Genomic DNA, 20,067 nt, shown 5'->3' on the forward strand with positions numbered 1-20,067 from the left:
TTCTTTTGGGCTTTAGATGTGGATTACTGACCCCTGCCTGCCCTTGACCTGTCTTTTGCCTGCCCCTGTTGGATGAATACACTTTTGTTGCTTCGACGTTTACTGCATCTGGGCCTTACCTGAAACGTGATAGTAATAAAAAGATGCTCTGCTTTTTTGACACCACACTCCACAAAGTAAGTCCTGCAGGCTCTAGTTTTATCTTATCTTGATTATTGTGCAGGCATATGGTCAAGTATTGCAAGGAAAGACCTAGTTAAACTGCAGCTGGTCCAGAACAGATCAGCACATCTTGCATTTCATGGTAATCAGAAAGTTTATATTAATAATATACATGCCAGTCCCTATTGGCTAAGAGTTGAGGAAAGACTGACTGTGTCACTTGTTTTTATAAGAAAAATGTATTTGTTGAAAATTCCAAATTGTTTGCAAAGTCAACTTACACACAGCACCGACACACACACTTACCCCACCAGACAATCCACCAAGGGTCTTTTCACAGTCCCCAGGTTCAGAACAAATTCAAGGAAACAGTATACAGTATTATACAGAGCCATATGAGTGCATGGAAGTCCCTTCTATCTTATATAGCGCAAGTGAACAGAAAACCTGGATTCAAAAAACAAATATAGCAACACCTCACGGCACAACCCCTCTCCCCCATGTGACCTACTTGTTGTGTGTATGTACTGACATGTATGTGTAACTGATAGATGCACACACACACTACATGTTGTTTTTAAATGTATGTTTTTTGTCTGTAATGTCTTTTCATTATATGTCACATATGTTATATACATATGTTAAATGTTATATAATCACATCAGACCAACAAATATTTTTAACATCATCCACATAAGAGTCCCAGTAAGGCAACTGTCTACATTGGCATCGGCTAATGGGGATCCGAATAAATCAAATCAAATCTTTCAATTTCAATCGCTCTATAACGCAGATCTTCTGCTATATGGATTAAATCTAGCCGTTAGACAATCTCTGATGGATTAATTCATTGCAGAATGTACTTTCAAAATGAAATAATAAAGTGGGTGGTTCATACTGATTGGCCGACAGCTGTGGTATATCAGACCATATACCACGGGTATGACAAAACATTTATTTTTACTGATTTAATTACTTTGGTAGCCAGTTTATAATAGCAATAAGGCACCTCGGAGGTTTGTGATATATGGCAACTACACCACGGGGCTGTGTCCAGGCACTCTGTGTTGCGATGTGCATGAAATCAGCCCTTAGCCATGGTATATGGGCCATATACCACACCCCCTCGGGCCTTATTGCTCAATTATACTGTACATCATATTTTTTATAGTATTAGTTCAAATGGAAAGTTGAATCCTTCCAAAGTTTTGAGTAGATAAGGGCATTTAAGACGGTCAAAAGCCTTTTTGGAATCCACAGCCTTTATTGATAAATCTATATCTTGTTTTTTAGCGTATTGTATTAAAATGAAACATGCATTTGTATTTGCTTGTAAGTGACTGTTTTCACTCCTCCAGGTACGACGATAGCGGCAGACAAACATCTGGACAGAAGGTATGCCGACCTCTTCTTCCTGCTCAGGGAAGAGCGGGGGCTTATACCCCAGGGAACACTCAAAAGGAGATAGGCCTGTGGCATAGCATGGAAGGATGTTGCGGGCGTATTCGACCTGCACCAGCTGCTGGCTCCAGGTGGTGGGGTTGGCAGAGACCAGGCAGCGCAGAGTAGCCCCAAGGTCTTCTTGGTTGGCTCGCTCCGACTGGCCATTGGACTGGGGGTGGATCCTAGAGGACAGACTGGCCGACGACCCAATGAGGGTGCAGAATTCTTTCCTCCCCCGCCGGCGCAGGGTTCATCTTTGTGGAGAAGAAGGACAAAACCCAGTTCCCATGCATCAACTACCGGGGTCTCAACGATATCACAGTGAAGAACCGCTCCCCGCTACCCACTTTCTGGTGTACATCATCGCTGCATGGAGTGTACAGATGGATCCCGGGAAGGTGAGAGCGGTGGTGGATTGGCCCCAGCCTAAGTCCAGAGTACAGCTGCACTGTTTCCTGGGATTTGCCAACTTTTATCGCCGCTTTATCTGGGGCTACAAGCACCCTGGATTCCCCCTTGTCTGCACTCACCTCTCCCAAGGTTCCATTCACCTGGTCCCCAAATGCTGACTGGGAATTTCGGGAACTCAAACACCGCTTCACCACAACTCCCATCTTGGTTCATCCTGACCCATCCCACCAGTTTGTGGTGGAGGCCGATGCTTCGGATGTCAGAGTGAGGGCTGTCCTGTCCCAGCGATCTGCCCTGGACTTCAAGTTACATCCCTGCGCCTTCGTCTCCCACCGCCTCAATGCCACGAAGAGGAACTACGATGTGGGGAATTGTGAGCTTCTCACGATGACGATGACTTGGAGGAGTAGAGGCACTTGCTGGAGGGGGCGGAATGTCCTTTCATTGTGTGGATCAACCACAAGACCCTGGAATATCTCCGCACCACCAAGCGCCTCAATTCCAGGCAAGCTAGGTGGGCCCTAATGTTCACCCGGTTCAACTTCTCCCTCTCATACTCTCCGGGATCCAAGAATGTTAAGCCGGATGCGCTGGTACACCGTTATAGCCCCACGGCTAATTCCCCGGAACCTGAGATCATCCTTTCCACCTCGTGCCTGGTGACTGCACTCAGCTGGGGAATAGGGAAGCAGGTTTCTGAGGCGTAGCATTCCCAGCAGAACCCTGGTGGTGTGCCAAGATTACCCGATGTTCGTTCCTGGCGCGGTCTGCTCCTCGGTCCTGTAGTGGGCCCACTCCTCCAGGGTTGACTGCTACCCGGTCTCCCGTTGGACCTGGCTTTTGTGCAACAATGCTTTTGGTGGCCTACCATGGTTCCTGACATCTCCGCATTCATCGCCACTTGCAAGGTCTGTGCACAGAACAAGACTCCTCGGCAATCTCCGGCTGGTCTCCTCCAACCTCTGCTTGTCCCTCACCTTCCCTGGTCTCACATCTCCCTGGACTTTGTCACGGGTTTCCCCCCGTCTGATGGCAACACCACCATCCTGATTTTCCAAAGCCGCCCACTTCATTCCTCTACCCAAGCTACCCTCTGCAAAAGAAACGGCCCAGCTCATGGTGCAGTACGTCTTCCAGATCCATGGACTGCCAGTAGAAATGGTCTCCGACCAGGGTCCTCAGTTCTCGTCCCGGTTCTGGAAGGTGTTCTGCACCCTCATTGGGTCGTCGGCCAGCCTGCTCTACGTTTCACCCCCAGTCCAACGGCCAGTCGGAGCGAGCCAACCAGGACCTAGACACTACTTTGCGCTGCCTGGTCTCCGCCAACCACACCACCTGGAGCCAGCAGCTTGTGTGGGTCGAATACGCCCGCAACAGCCTTCACTGTTTTGCCACGGGCCTATCACTCTTTGAGAGTTGCCTGGGGTATCAGCCCCGCTCTTTCCTGAAGCAAGAAGAAGAGGTCGGCATACCTTCGGCTCAGATATTTGTCTGCCGCTGTCGTCGTACCTGGAGGAGAGCCCGGTTGGCCCTCCTCAAGACAGCCTCCGGGTATCAAAGACAAGCGGATCACCACTGGACTCCAGCTCCCAGGTATCATCTCGGGCAGAAGGTATGGCTGTCCACCCAGGATGCGCCCCTCCTGTTGGAATCCCGCAATCTCTCCCCCCGGTTTATCGGCCCTTTTCCCATCTCCAAGGTCATTAGCCATTCTGCTGCTTGTCTTCTGTTGCCCCGTACCTTCCGTATACAACACACCTTCCATGTGTCCAGAGTTAAAAACCTCTTGGGGCTCGGTGTCCTGCTAGCGGGATAGAAGCTGACAACATCCAGTGAAATTGGAGGGCTCGCAATTCAAATAAATATTCGTAAACATTCATGAACATACATGTGTCTTATATAATTGAAAAGCTTAACTTCTTGTTAATCCAACTGCGTTATCAGATTTCAAAAAGGCTATTTGGCAAAAGCATACCATGTTATTATCTGAGGACAGCGCCCCACATCAACATATTTTTCAACCAGCACAGGCTTCACAAAATCACAAATTGCGTTTAATTAACCTGTTGGGGCTAGGGGGCAGTATTTACACGGCCGGATAAAAAACGTACCCGATTTATTCTGGTTACTAATCCTACCCAGTAACTAGAATATGCATATACCTATTATATATGGATAGAAAACACCCTAAAGTTTCTAAAACTGTTTGAATGGTGTCTGTGAGTATAACAGAACTCATTTGGCAGGCAAAAACCTGAGAGATTCCTTTACAGGTGGCCTGTTTGACCATTTATTTGCTTTCTTTGACATCTCTTCCAAAAACTCAGGATCTCTGCTGTTACGTGACACTTCCCACGTCTCCAGTGGGGTCTCAGAGCCCGGGAAAAACCTGAATGACGTAATTCAAAGCCCTGGCAGAAACACACGAGAGCTTTTGCTAAGTGGTCTATCAGAGGACAAAGGCTTAGGCGCGTGACCTGCCCCGCCCCCGGCTTTCGGTTTTTCCCTCTGTTTACAGACAGGCAGATTCCCGGTCGGAATATTATCGCTTTTCTACGAGATAAATTGCAAAAAAATGATTTTAAACAGCGGTTGACATGCTTCGAAGTACGGTAATGGAATACCATTTTTCTTATAGGAAATGTGATTTTGGTGAAGGCTAAACTGGGTGGGTGTCTAAATAGCTAGCCCGTGATGGCTGGGCTATGTACTTAGAATATTGCAAAATGTGCTTCATCCCAAAAGCTATTTTAAAATCGGACATATCGAGTGCATAGAGGAGTAATGTATCTATAATTCTTAAAATAATTGTTATGCTTTTTGTGAACGTTTATCGTGAGTAATTTAGTAAATTGTTAGTAAATTCCCCGGAAGTTTGCGGGGGGTATGCTTTTTCAAAAAGGCTTTACAACGAAAGCAAAACATTAGATTATGTCAGCAGAGTACCCAGCCAGAAATAATCAGACACCCATTTTTCAAGCTAGCATATAATGTCACAAAAACCCAAACCACAGCTAAATGCAGCACTAACCTTTTATGATCTTCATCAGATGACACACCTAGGACATTATGTTATACAATACATGCATGTCTGTTCAATCAAGTTCATATTTATATCAAAAACCAGCTTTTTACATTAGCATGTGACGTTCAGAAAAAGCATACCTCCCGCAAACTTCCACCAGTACTTTCCCCTCAGGTTCCACACTGTCCTCTCGATCCCAGGGTGACCCGAAGAGGGGAGATTATGGGCCCATCGAATCAATCGATCACGGACACCAAGCGGCACATACTGAACACCTGCTGGACACTGAGATGGTGCAGGTTCCAACCGTAACGCCCGCTCGATCTCCGCGTCCACCTCCCATACCACCGGTGCTACCAAGCACGACGCTGGGAGGATGGAAGTTGGATCGATGGCCCTCTCCTCGGTGTCATATAGGCGGGACAGTGCGTCGGCCTTCGTGTTAATAATATCCTCTTGGGGCTATGTGGGACGCAAGCGTGCCACCCCTGGTACACCCTATCAACAACAGGTGAAATATCAAGAGCGCCAAATTTGAAAACAATTAAATGTCATAATTCAAATTTCTCAAACATACAACTATCTTACACCCTTTGAAAGATAAACATCTCCTTAATCTAACCACGTTGTCCGATTTCAAAAAGGCTTTACGGCGAAAGCATAAAGTTAGATTATGTTAGGAGAGTACATTGACAATAGCTGTGTGTAATGTTTTGTCAATTCAAAGACAGGCGTCACCAAAAGCAGAAAACCAGCTAAAATTATGCACTAACCTTTGACAATCTCCATCAGATGACACTCCTAGGACATTATGTTAGACAATACATGCATTTTTTGTTCTATCAAGTTCATATTTATATCCAAAAACAGCGTTTTACTAGGGTGTTGATGTTCAGGAAATCGTTTCCCTCCAATAACCGCCAGTCAAATCAGCACAACAAATTAAATAATTACTATTCGAAAACATTGGTAAAATATTATATTGTCATTCAAAGAATTATAGATTGACATCTCTTGAAACTAACCAGCTTGCCAGATTTAAAAATAACCTTACTGGGAAATCACACTTTGCAATAATCTGAGCACTGCGCCCAGAAAAATACGCTTTGCGATACAGACTAACCGCCATGTTGGAGAGATCTAAAATCGAAAATACTATGTAAATAATCCATTACCTTTGATTCTCTTCATCAGATGTCACTTCCAGGTATCCCAGGTCCATAACGAATGTAGTTTTGTTCGAAAAAGCTCATAATTTATGTCCAAAAAGCTCCGTGTTGTTAGCACATGATCTATGCCCGCCGGGCTTCACTTCATGAACGAGGGGAAAACATTTTTTTACGTTCATTCAAACATGTCAAACGTTGTATAGCATAAATCATTAGTGCCTTTTTTAACCAGAACATGAATAATATTCAAGGCGGACGATTGCATTCTCTTTTAAAACGTATTGGAACGAGAGTACGCAACATGAACTCGCGTGCCAGAGTCTAATCGGCCACCACAGTTCCATGGCTCTTGTTCGGTCAGATCTCACAGTATAAGACTCAAAACATTTTGTAAAGACTGGTGACATCTAGTGGAAGCCATAGGAAGTGCTCAAAGATTAATAAGCCCCTGTGTGTTTCAATGGCATAGGCTTAAAGGTAATTCAACACATCAGGTATCCACTTCCTGTCAGAATTTGTCTCAGGGTTTTGACTGCCATATGAGTTCTGTTATACTTACAGACACCATTCAAACAGTTTTAGAAAATTCAGAGTGTTTTCTATCCAAACCTGAACAATAATATGCATATTCTAGCTTCTGAGTTCGTGTAGGAGGCAGTTAAAAATGGGCACATATTTTTTTCAAAATTCTCAATACTGCCCCCTAGCCCTAAGAAGTTTTTAAGAACACATTCTTATTTACAATGACGGCCTACCGGGGAACAGTGGGTTAACTGCCTTGTTCAGGGGCAGAACGACAGATTTTTACCTTTTCAGTTCGGGGATTCAATCCTGCAACCTTTCAGTTACTGTCCCAACACTCTAAAAACAAGGCCACCTACCGCCCCGGCATCTGGTCAAACACAATTTTTTCCAGAAGTTAACTAAGAGTTGGTAGCAAACTGATTGGTCAGCTATTTGAGCCAGTAAAGGGGGCTTTACTATTCTTGGGTAGTGGAATGACTATAGCTTGCCTACAGGCCTGAGGGCACACACTTTCTAGTAGGCTTAAATTGAAGGAGTGACAATATCGTCCACTATTATCCTCAGTAATTTTCCATCCAGATTGTCAGACCCTGGTGGCTTGTCATTGTTGATAGACAACAATATTTTTTTTACCTCTTCCACACTGACTGCACGGAATTCAAAAGTACAATTCTTGTCTTTCATAATTTTGTCAGATATACTTGGATGTGTAGTGTCAGCATTTGTTGCTGGCATGTCATCCCTAAGTTTGTGTATCTAAAAAAGTCATTAAAGTAGTTTGCAATATCAGTGGGTTTTGTGATAAATGAGCCATCTGATTCAATGAATGATGGAGCCGAGTTGGCTTTTTTTCCCCAAAATGTTATTTAAGGTGCTCCAAATCTTTTTACTATCATTCATTATATAATTTATCTTTATATCATTTATCTTTGTTTCATGGTATAGTTTCTTTTTCTTTTTATTAAGCTTTGTCACATGATTTCATAATTTACAGTACGTTTGCCATTCAGTTGGGCTGACAGACTTATTTGCCATACCGTTTTCCTCATCCCTCTCAACCATACAATTTTTCAATTCCTCATCAATCCAAGGGGATTTAACAGTTTTTACAGTCATTTTCTTAATGGGTGCGTGCTTAGTAGTAACTGGAATAAGCAATTTCATAAATATGTCAAGTGCAGCAACTGGTTGCCCCTCATTACACACCACAGACCAGCAAATATTCTTTACATCATCAACATATGAATAATTACAAAACGTATTGTATGACCTCTTATACACTATATTAGGCCCAGCCTTTGGAACTTTGGTTTTCCTAGAAATGCCTATTATATTGTGATCACTACATCATATGGATTTGGATACTGCTTTAAAGTTCATTTCTCCAGCATTAGTAAAGATGTGATCAATACATGTTGATGATTTCATTCATATGAATTACATACATCTTTATGTGAACTAACTACGTTACACTCAACAAAAAATATAAATGCAACATGTAAAATGTTGGTTTCATGTTTCATGAGCTGAAATAAAAGATCCCAGAAATGTTCCTTACTTCTCTAAAACGTTGTGCACAAATTTGTTTACATCCCTGCTAGTGAGCATTTCTTCTTTGCCAAGATAATCCATCCATGTGACAGCTATGTCATATCAAGAAGCTTATTAAACAGCATGATCATTATACAGATACACCTTGTGCTGGGGACAATAAAATGTCACTCTAAGATGTGAAGTTTTGTCCCACAACACAATGTCACTGAAGTCTCAAGTTTTGAGGGACCATGCAATTGGCATGCTAAATGCAGGAATGTCCACCAGAGCTGTTTCCAGATAAGGTAATGTTAATTTCTCTACCATAAGCCGCCTCCAATGTTGTTTTTAGATCGTTTGGCAGTGCGTCCAACCGGACTCACAACCATAGACCACATGTATAATGTTGTGTGGGCGAGTGGTTTGCTGATGTACATTTTGTGAACAGAGTGTATATGGGGTTATGGTATGGGCAGGCAGGCATAAGCTATGGGCAACGAACACAATTGCATTTTGTCGAAGACAATTTGAATGCACAGAGATACCGTGACGAGATTCTGAGGCCCATTATCGTGCCATTCATCCGCAAACTTCACCTCATGTTTCAGCATGATAATGCACGACCCCATGTCACAAGGATCTGTACCCAATTCCTGGTGGCCCAGTTCTTCCATGGCCTGCATACTCACCAGACATGTCACCCCCAGAGCATGTTTGGAATGCCCCTGATCAACACGCATGACAGAGTGCTCCAGTTCCCGTCAAAATCCTGCATCTCCGCACAGCCATTGAAAAGAAGTGCGACAACATTCCACAGTCAACAGCCTGATCAACTCTGTCAAGGTATCTGTGACCAACAGATGCATATCTGTATTCCCAGTCATGTGAAATCAATAGATTAGGGCCTAATTTATTTATTTCATTTGATTGATTTCCTTATATGAACTATAAGTCAGTCAAATCTTTGTAATTGTTTCATGATTCATTTTAAAGTAAGTTAATAAAGGTGTTCTTTGTCATGCTCCTTCCATCTATAGCAGGTATAAATGCAATTCTAATAGGAAGCAGTAGACTAGAAGGGCCTGGCAGAGACAGAGAGATAAGAAGCTTTCACAGGTTTTCACACACATCTCAAGATGGCACTGTGGGTAACTACACAACTAACTAAATAGAAAACTTGTATTTAATACATGATACTGGTGTGGGAAATGTTATAAAGTTAATACTCATCATCTCATAGTACTTGGGTACAAACATTTTGGCCCTATTGTCTTTACAAATAAATTCAATTATCTGACATTATTTTGAACGTGACAGCAGCTTAGCACTACAAGAGTGATTGTAGTAAGCAAGAGTAGGTTCAACCTTTTAGAGCCGTTTTAAAACATTTCACATTGAAGAATGGTTTGTTGATTGTTACGTTACATTTCACAATTCCAAAAAGTGTATTTTCTGACAGGTAAAATGCCTAACTTGTTTTTGTGAACTACTATGAAAAACATTATTAACAAACTTATTTCAAGATTTACCTTTTGAAGTGAAATGAAATGACGTGGAAATAACATTGATTCAACCAGTGTGTGTAACTCAACTTACATACACAAAAGCAATTGTGCTTTATATTGACCTTTTCGCTGATCTATTTTTTTAATCAATAAGGTCCTACATTACATATTTGTATTACTATCAAATGAAATATTATTTTATTGGTCACATACACATGGTTAGCAGATGTTAATGCAAGTGTAGCGAAATGCTTGTGCTTCTAGTTCCGACCGTGCAGTAATATCTAACAAGAAATCTAACAATATGTTAATGGAACTATCACATTTTAAAGATAGGTAGTAACAAGTGCCTCCGGGTATTTCACTTAGTAATGTGTATGTAAACTTTTATTTATTTTTTCACTTTGTAACTTCTACTGATATTTATCTGGTTAATCTGCAGAAAATGAAATCATATTGTTTTCCTGTAGTAACATGTACAGGTTGCCAGTGATTTAATGAAGATGTGAGTATTGTAACAGATTGCAGAAAACGTTGGACAATAATGGAGACAAAAATGTTTGAATGTCATCTGCACATCTAGAATTAAATTGAAATACATGTACTGAAACAAATATTCTACAATAAAATACTATAGGTATTTGAGCAAACCAATGAACTAACCATCCTGTTAATGACCAGATCCACTTGTCTTTTTCAGCGTGTTAATGTTTGAAGGGAAGGAGTTCCTCTTGGTGTAATAAAACAACTGAAGATTGGGAGACTGATTTTGAGCGATTTTAGTACACATTCATACAATTTTGGTACATTCTTTTAATTGTTCGGTTGTTCGATTGTATATATTTTTTTATCCCTATTTCAGATCATTAATTTGTTACAATTCAAAAGAACGCAATTATTATACCAAATCAAATCAAATTGTATTTGTCACATACACATAACCATGTGTATGTGACAAATACAATTTGATTTGATTTGATATAATAATGTTAATGCGAGTATAGCGAAATGCTTGTGCTTCTAGTTCCGACAATGCAGTGATATCCAACGAGTAATCTAACCTAACAATTTCACAACAATTACCTTGCACACACAAGTGTAAAGGAAGGAATAAGAATATTACATACAAAATATATATAAATTAGTGATGGTATAGAACGGCGTAGGCAAGATGCAGTGGATGGTATAGAGTACAGTGTATACATATGAGATGAGTAATGTAGGATATGTAAACATATCAAAGTGGCATTGTTTAAAGTGGATAGTGATACATTACATCAAGATGGCAAGATGCAGTAGATGGTATAGAGTACAGTATATACATATGAGATGAGTAATGTAGGGTATGTAAACATATAAAAGTGGCATTGTTTAAAGTGGCTAGTGATACATTACATCAAGATGGCAAGATGCAGTAGATGGTATAGAGTACAGTATATACATATGAGATGAGTAATGTAGGGTATGTAAACATTATATGAAGTGGCATTGTTTGAAGTGGCTAGTGATACATTTATTACATACATTTTCCATTATTAAAGTGGCTGGAGTTGAGTCAGTATGTTGGCAGAAGCCACTCAATGTTAGTGATGGCTGTTTAATAGTCTGATGGCCTTGAGATAGAAGCTGTTTTTCAGTCTCTCGGTCCCTGCTTTGATGCACCTGTACTGACCTCGCCTTCTGGATGATAGCGGGGTGAACAGCCAGTGGCTCGGGTGGTTGTTGTCCTTGATGATCTTTTTGGTCTTCCTGTGACATCGGGTGGTGTAGGTGTCCTGGAGGGCAGGTAATTTGCCCCCGGTGATGCGTTGTGCAGGCCTCACTACCCTCTGGAGAGCCTTACGGTTATGGGCGGAGCAGTTGCCGTACCAGGCGGAGCCTGACAGGATGCTCTCGATTGTGCATCTGTAAAAGTTTGTGAGTGTTTTTGGTGACAAGCCAAATTTCTTCAGCCTCCTGAGGTTGAAGAGGCGGTGCTGCGCCTTCTTCACCGCGCTGTCTGTGTGGTTGGACCATTTCAGTTTGTCCGTGATGTGTACGCCGAGGAACTTAAAACTTTCTACCCTCTCCACTACTGTCCAATCGATGTGGATAGGGGGGTGCTCCCTCTGCTGTTTCCTGAAGTCCACGATCATCTCCTTTGTTTTGTTGACGTTGAGTGTGAGGTTATTTTCTTGACACCACACTCCGAGGGCCCTCACCTCCTCCCTGTAGGCTATCTCGTCGTTGTTGGTAATCAAGCCTACCACTGTAGTGTCGTCTGCAAACTTGATGATTGAGTTGGAGGCGTGCATGGCCACGCAGTCGTGGGTGAACAGGGAGTACAGGAGAGGGCTGAGAACGCACCCTTGTGGGGCCCAAGTGTTGAGGATCAGCGGGGTGGAGATGTTGTTACCTACCCTCACCACCTGGGGGCGGCCCGTCAGGAAGTCCAGGACCCAGTTGCACAGGGCGGGGTTGAGACCCAGGGTCTCAAGCTTGATGGCGAGTTTGGAGGGTACTATGGTGTTAAATGCTGAGCTGTATTCGATGAACAGCATTCTCACATAGGTATTCCTCTTGTCCAGATGGGTTAAGGCAGTGTGCAGTGTGATTGTGATTGCGTTGTCTGTGGACCTATTGGGGTGGTAAGACAATTGGAGTGGGTCTAGGGTGTCAGGTAGGGTGGAGGTGATAAGGTCCTTGACTAGTCTCTCAATGCACTTCATGATGACGGAAGTCAGTGCTACGGGGTGGTAGTCATTTAGCTCAGTTACCTTAGCTTTCTTGGGAACAGGAACAATGGTGGCCCTCTTGAAGCATGTGGGGACAGCAGACTGATTGTATATGTCCGTAAACACACCAGCCAGTTGGTCTGCGCATGCTCTGAGGATGCGACTGGGGATGCCGTCTGGGCCTGCTGCCTTGCAAGGGTTGACACATTCAAATGTTTTGCTCACGTCGGCTGCAGTAAAGGAGAGCCCGCAGGATTTGGTAGCGGGCGTGTCAGTGGCACTGTATTGTCCTCAAAGCGAGCAATGAAGTTGTTTAGGCTGTCTGGGAGCAAGACATCCTGGTCCGCGATGGGGCTAGTTTTCCTTTTATAGTCCGTGATTGACTGTAGACCCTGCCACATACCTCTCGTGTCTGAGCCATTGAATTGCGACTTTACTGACGCTTAGCTTGTTTGATTGCCTTGTGGAGGGAATAGCTACACTGTTTGTATTCGGTCATGTTTCCGGTCACCTTGCCCTGAGAGGCCGACGTAGGGACGCACCAATGATTGAGGGACGCAGAGACGCAGCAGCAGGAGGACATGGAAATTTGGACACAGAGGCATCCACCGAGAGCGAATTCCCCACAGACAGTGACTCCAGCTACCATGGCACACAGCCGGTTTTTCTAGCCCGGAAGCAACACAAGGCTCTACGAAAGAAAATAAACGATGTAGGAGAGGCAAGCGGTCGAAGAGGAGACCAGGATCACAGGCCGTGGACACGGAGCTACAGCAGGACTCGGTAATTAACCTCTCCAAAAAAGACCTTACTGACGCTCAAGTCTCAGTCTTATCTAAGGGTCTCTCTTTTGTACCTACATGTACAGATAAACCTTTTGATACGAAAGTAGATCTGTTCAAATTCTTCCGTAAGATTAAACTTAAGCATGTGTTTTCACAAAACACTGTTTCGGGCCAAGAAACACATCAACGAACTGGCACACATTTTAAGCCCAAAAGCAAATTCTGTCCCATAGTTAACAACTCTTCGATTAATACCTATTGTAGGTTAGTCGAACAAGAAGCCATGTCAGTGTATACGAGACAAACAAACCACATTCAAAAAAATCTCACTAGAACAGAAGAACAGGCACTTAATGAATTAATGAAAGATTCATCGTTGGTTATTAAACCTGCAGACAAGGGGGGTGCTGTGGTAGTTCTAGACTATGAAAAATATAAAGAAGAAATTCAGAGACAACTCAGTAATGAACGTTTCTATAGAAAACTAAGTGTTGATCCCACACAGGTGTTCCAAAGGGATATATGCTCTAGTTTGCAGCAAGGCCTATTAAACCACCTTATCTCAAAACCTGAATATGAATATCTTTACTGCGATTGTGCCATACGTCCATGCCTTTACATTTTACCGAAATTACACAAACCTAAAACACAACAAGGCAATTATCCAGGCAGACCAGTGGTTGCAGGAATAGGCTCAATGCTAGAGCCATTGTCGAACTTTGTAGACGCTTTTATTAAAACTCATGTGCAAGCATTGCCATCATATGTAAAAGACTCTATAGACTTCATAAACAAGATCTCACCAATAACGGGTTTGAAAGAAGACTGTATTCTGGTCACATTAGATGTCGAGAGTCTATATACCAGCATTCCCCATGCGGGGGGGTTGGCAGCACTAGCTCACTATTTGGGAGACAGAGATACTAATGAATATCCACCAACAAACTTTATTTTAGAGCTGGCAGAATATGTTTTGAAGTATAACTATTTTAGGTTTGATGATGAATACTACCTCCAAACGAATGGAACGGCGATGGGTTCCACATTCGCTCCGAGCTATGCTAACCTTTATGTGGGTCTATTTGAAGAACGTTTTGTCAATAACATAAACAAAAATCCATTTTTGAACAAAATCCTGAAGTGGTATCGATATATTGACGACATTTTTTGCATATGGGAAGGAACTGAACAAGAGCTGTCAGATTTTATGGCACTACTCAATGACATGGATCCCAATCTCAAATTTACTATTGAAAGTGACACTCAACGCGTTCATTACCTCGATATATGGATTGAGAAATCAAATGGAACCCTGTTTACAACTCTGTATCGAAAAGAAACAGACAGAAATACTCTATTACAGGGGGACAGCTTCCATCCTGAGCCATTAAAAAGAGGACTTCCTAGAAGCCAGTTTTTCAGACTGCGCCGTATATGCTACTCCAATGATGATTATCTAGAAAAAGCAGCGGAGATGCGCAATAGGTTTCTAAGAAGAGGCTATTCGCCACAATGTGTGGATGAAGCTCTTCATTTGGCATTGGGAAAAACACGAGATGAATTTTTACAAAAAAGACCCGCTAAAGCAAAAGAACACTCCGTTATGTTCACAACCACATATACTTTGAATTCGCGAAAAGTGGGAGGTGTGGTCAAGAAACACTGGCATATTTTATCATCGGACCCAGCTTTGCCGGCTGAATTTAAGAATCCACCACTCATTGTATATAGGAGAGGTCGCAATTTACGCGATAAATTGGTTCATGCCAACTGCCAGCCACGAAAGAAAATCAGCCAGGCTCTTTTATGCCCTCTACCTAATGGTAGCTATAAATGCAGAGGATGCGCACAGTGCAACAATATGATGAAGTGTGAATATTTCTGCCACCCACACACAGGAAAACGGTTCCAAATAAATGATATCATTACGTGTACAACCACCCATGTTATTTACATTATTAAATGTACATGTGGGCTCTGCTATGTCGGTAAAACCTCCCGCTCTCTCAAACAGAGAATTAGTGAACACAAAAGTTCAATCAGGAGAAACGACAGGGATTATCCAGTCGCAGTACATTTTAATGACCTAAAGCATGACATTTCTACCTTTAGATTTTGTGGCATAGAGAAAGTCAAGATATCAGACAGGGGAGGTGATACTAATAATACTCTGAGCAAAAGAGAATGTTTTTCGATTTTCACCCTCCAGACATTATTTCCTAAAGGACTTAATGATGAAATGACTATTTATGTTATGTTGTGAATTTAAAATATGTTCCTATTTAAGATTACTTTGTTTTTTTCGTATGATGTACCCAATGATTAATGAAAACTTGCTATGTCCTCGTTGTGATTTTATGGACGTGTTTGGTGCGTCTTGTCTATACACTTGTAATATTTGTGAAATGCATATTGTTATGTTTGGTAGCACTTTTTTATTTTTCCTTAGCCTCCAACTCCTTTCCATATGTGGAACGGATGTGGGTGGGGCTAGGTCTACATAGAGGTGCTGTTTTCGATAATTCACAAAAAGCTCTGACGAAGGCCGTTGGGCCGATACGTAAGCTTATTAAATACCAGTGATACTATCAAGAGCAGTGTGCGGTTTCCTTCATCCTGTTTTAATTGCTTTAATTGTTGCCATGCACCTGCAGCAAGACTGCTCAGATGTGCGAGTGCCTTTTGAATCTCACCTTGCCCTGATTAAAAGCAGTGGTTCGAGTGTTCAGTTTTGCGCGAATGCTGCCATCAATCCACGGTTTCTGGTTTGGGAATGTTTTAATAGACGCTGTGGGTACGACATCGCCGATGCACTTGCTAATAAACCCGCTCACCGACTCAGCGTATTCGTCAATGTTGTTGTTCGTTGCAATGCGGAACATATCCCAGTCCACGTGATCGAAGCAATCTTGAAGAGTGGAATCCGATTGGTCGGACCAGCGTTGAACAGACCTGAGCGCGGGAGCTTCCTGTTTTAGTTTCTGTCTATAGGCTGGGAGCAACAAAATGGAGTCGTGGTCAGCTTTTCTGAACGGAGGGCGGGGGAGGGCCTTATATGTGTCGTGGAAGATAGAATAGCAATGATCTAGGGTTTTGCCAGCCCTGGTAGCGCAATCGATATGCTGATAGAATTTAGTGAGCCTTGTTTTCAGATTAGCCTTGTTAAAATCCCCAGCTACAATAAATGCAGCCTGAGGATATGTGGTTTCCAGTTTACATAGAGTCAAATGAAGTTTGTTCAGGGCCATCAATGTATCTGCTTGGGGGTGATATATGCGGCTGTGATTATAATCTAAGAGAATTCTCAAGGTAGATAATGCGGTCGGCATTTGATTGTGAGGAATTCTAAGTCGGGTGAACAGAAGGACTTGAGTTCCTGTATGTTGTTATGATCACACCATGTCTCGTTAATCATAAGGCATACACCCCCGCCCTTCTTCTTACCAGAAAGATGCTTGTTTCCTTATAGCATTTCCTTGATACTCCCTCCCAAAGTAGCCTTGACTAATTAGAAAACAATGTCTGACTTCTCTATAGTGACTGACTAAAGCTGTTCTTTGTCATGCGCCTTCCAGCTGATGGAATGTTCAGCAGGTATAAATGCAGTTCTAAGAGGAAGCAGTAGACTAGAAGGACCTGGCAGAGACAGACAGATAAGAAGCTTTCACAGGTTTTCACACACATCTCAAGATAGCACTGTGGGTAACTACACAACTAACTAAATAGAAAACTTGTTTTTAATGCATGATACTGATGTGGGAAATGTCATGAAGTTAATACTCATTATCTCTTGGTAGTTGGGCAAAAACATTTTGGCCCTTTTGCCTCTAAATTTAAATTCAATGATCTGACATTATTTTGAATTTGACAGTAGCTTAGCACTACAAGAGTGATTGTAGTAAACAAGAGTAGGTTCAACTTTTTACAGCCATTTTATAACATTTAACATTCAAGAATGGTTTGTTGTTTGTTACGTCACAATTCAAAAGGCTATTTTCTTTTACCTCCTAGGAAACACTGGTTGACCTGACAGGTAAAAGGAGTTAGTGGTTTTACATACTACTATGAAAAATATTATTAACTACATTTTTCAAGTTTGACCATTTAAATTGAAACGGAGTGAGAGTAAAATTGACAGAAATTAAAGGTCTTAAGTATTGATGCCTGCCTTTTGCAGAATGTTCTCAATCCTGGTTGTCACAGTGTTCTTGGCTAGCTGCTTGGCAATGCGTGAGTAATAAAAAGACAATTCTGAATTATAATGCTAAAATAATAGCTTTTGTGCTTTCACTAACTTGTCTTTTTCAGTTAGACTTAGGAGTTCTTCTTTGAGACAAAAGCTGATGGACTAAATCATTGCAGAATGTACTTTAGTTAATTCATCTGCACTTTATTCATAATGTAAAGATCTTTCAGAAATGTGTTGGTAAAATTAAAATGATGTATATAGAAATATGTATTATTAATATAGTAAATATAGTAAATATATTGTCCATGTTATTTTAGCCATCAAAGATCCGTACTCGTATTCCTCTGCGGTGGGTCAGGGAGGTGGCACCCCATTTGCTTCCTACGGTGAGGGACGCATCACAGCAGTCAGAGTGTGGGAGATCAACAACAACTACTACTACTACTACTACTACTACTACAACAGCAACGCCTACATCAGCGGGTGAGCAGACCCTGACCCATGAACAGACATCACTGACTCAGTCCAACTACACTACCCAACAGACACCACTGACTCAGTCCAACTACAGTACCCAACAGACACCACTGACTCAGTCCAACTACACTACACAACACACACCACTGACTCAGTACAACTACACTACCCTTCACACCACTGACTCAGTACAACTACACTGCCCAACACACACCACTGACTCAGTCCAACTTCACTACCCAACAGAAACTCTTTCTTTTTGTATTTATTTATTTGTTGTGTTTATTGCATATTCAGTACATTACCAAACAATGTTGTTATTGTATCTAAACCAGAGTACAATGTAAAATGTCATTCCTTGATATTCTCTGACGCTACCTGCTCTCTTTGTCTGAATGTGCCTTATCAAAACACAACCAACGTGAAAGCTTCCTCTGTTTTAGGTTCCAGCTGAGATACGGCTCCACCTGGTCTCCTGTGTTCGGTAGCGAAGGGGGCTTAAAGCAGGAGATAGAGCTGTTTAATGACGAGGCCATCGTTGAGGTGTCTGGGAAGTACAACCCAGCAGACTACATCTGCTACCTCGTGTTAACCACCAACATGGGGCGCACTCTGTCAGCCGGCCTGCCCAACCAAGTCTCCTTCAACTTCTACCCAGTCAACGTGGGCAATGAGCTGAGGCTGCTCAGCGGTCGCTTCAACGGTGCCGGGATCACCTCCATCGGAGCCCACTGGGGATTGGTGTACATGGAAGGGGCTGGAAACAGTACTCAGGAAACAGCACTGGAAACAGTAACTCCTGTTTTTTGAGAAAAAAAGTATGTCTTGCTCTTTGGGATGGTATCCCAGATACAGATTAAGCCTAGTCCTTGACTAGTTACTTTCAATGGAGATTCTCCATTCAACATGCTTTTTAGTCCAGGAGCAACTTAATCTGGGTCCAGGAAACTGACCCTATATGTTGGACGGATGATTGACATAGACGCTGACAGAACTGTTTTTCAAATCGCTATCTGATGGGTGTTTCATGAGAATTTAAACTGAATGAATTTGAATGTTTTGAGTACTTTGGAAGTATTTTTGAAGTGATTCCTCACATGAAGCAGTACAAAAAATACTTCTAAACATTCAAATTCAATCAGTTAAAATTCTCATGAAGCGCCCATCAGATAGGAATATCAAAACAGTCCTGTCAGCGTGGGTCACAGACCACATGCTTTGTTACACATCATTAGAGGTTATCACAATTTATCACAATAAATGAATGAATCATATGGGATTTAAAGGATTAATTATAGATTTTATTAATTGAACAATCAAATATTATGGGGAGATAAAAGCATCTCAGGGTGCTTCACCTTCACTATTTTATACACGCTGTATTAGTTATTTGTTGTTCCTTTTCTGCTACATCTGCTTATGGACATTTTAATAAAAAGCATATCTTTAATCATTATATTTCATTGTATTCCTTTTGATAAGAAAATACATACAGTAGTGACCAGAAGCTACAATAAACTAATCTGTCATCTTAACAAACCCTACCTCAATGGTGTCAATAAGGAACTAAATTTATAACAGCAAGACCGTTAAAACGCCTATCCAACAGTAATGAAGGGAAAAAAATCGATAGTTACACATCGGGATATTATTTTCCACGATATATCGTGTCGTATCGCATCAACAATATTATTTTCCTTCATAGACTGTTCACCATTTTCATTTGAAATAGGAGCACATTTTTGGGGGCAATTTCCATTACTCTCTCATGCTTTCTAGTCTCTCTGCCACAGACATATAGTGAGCAATATGTTTGGAACATCGCATCACAATAAAATCACAGTATAGAATCGTAATACATGTAGAATCATGAGAATCGTAATACATCATCATATCAACACCTTATAATTGTGATAACATCGTATCGTGAGGTCCCTGGCAATTCCCAGCGCTACTATCCAACACAAACATAATGTCTGGAACGTATATCTGCCATACCCATTCATGACATCAAACATTTTGTCTATGAAGTCTGCTCTCCTTCTAGCCTGGCATTGCATGACAAGCTGCATAGTGTTTTAGCTAAAGCTACAGTCTGAGATTTGGGAAGCTGTTCAATGTTCAGCTGT

At 41.9% G+C, this 20,067-nt stretch overlaps 1 protein-coding gene across 5 annotated transcripts; it reads left to right on the forward strand.

Annotated features, from left to right (window-relative positions):
* The first annotated feature begins 16,818 nt into the window (after window positions 1–16,818).
* Window positions 16,819–19,394, forward strand: LOC115176916 (zymogen granule membrane protein 16). 5 transcript variants are annotated; one of them, XM_029737312.1, is made up of 6 exons: window positions 16,896–16,974; window positions 17,144–17,180; window positions 17,284–17,305; window positions 17,450–17,502; window positions 17,779–17,944; window positions 18,382–19,394. In XM_029737312.1, exons 4-6 carry the CDS (start codon window positions 17,451–17,453, stop codon window positions 18,746–18,748), a joined length of 585 nt encoding a protein of 194 aa, XP_029593172.1. In that variant the 5' UTR covers window positions 16,896–16,974; window positions 17,144–17,180; window positions 17,284–17,305; window position 17,450; the 3' UTR covers window positions 18,749–19,394. The 5 variants fall into 5 exon arrangements, with proteins under 5 accessions (XP_029593170.1, XP_029593171.1, XP_029593172.1 ...); XM_029737313.1 differs by having other exon boundaries at window positions 16,899–16,970; XM_029737310.1 differs by lacking the exon at window positions 17,144–17,180 and having other exon boundaries at window positions 16,819–16,970.
* Window positions 19,395–20,067: the final 673 nt, after the last annotated feature.

Source organism: Salmo trutta, chromosome 37 (assembly GCF_901001165.1).
Source record: "Salmo trutta chromosome 37, fSalTru1.1, whole genome shotgun sequence".
Classification (NCBI taxonomy): Eukaryota; Metazoa; Chordata; class Actinopteri; order Salmoniformes; family Salmonidae; genus Salmo; species Salmo trutta.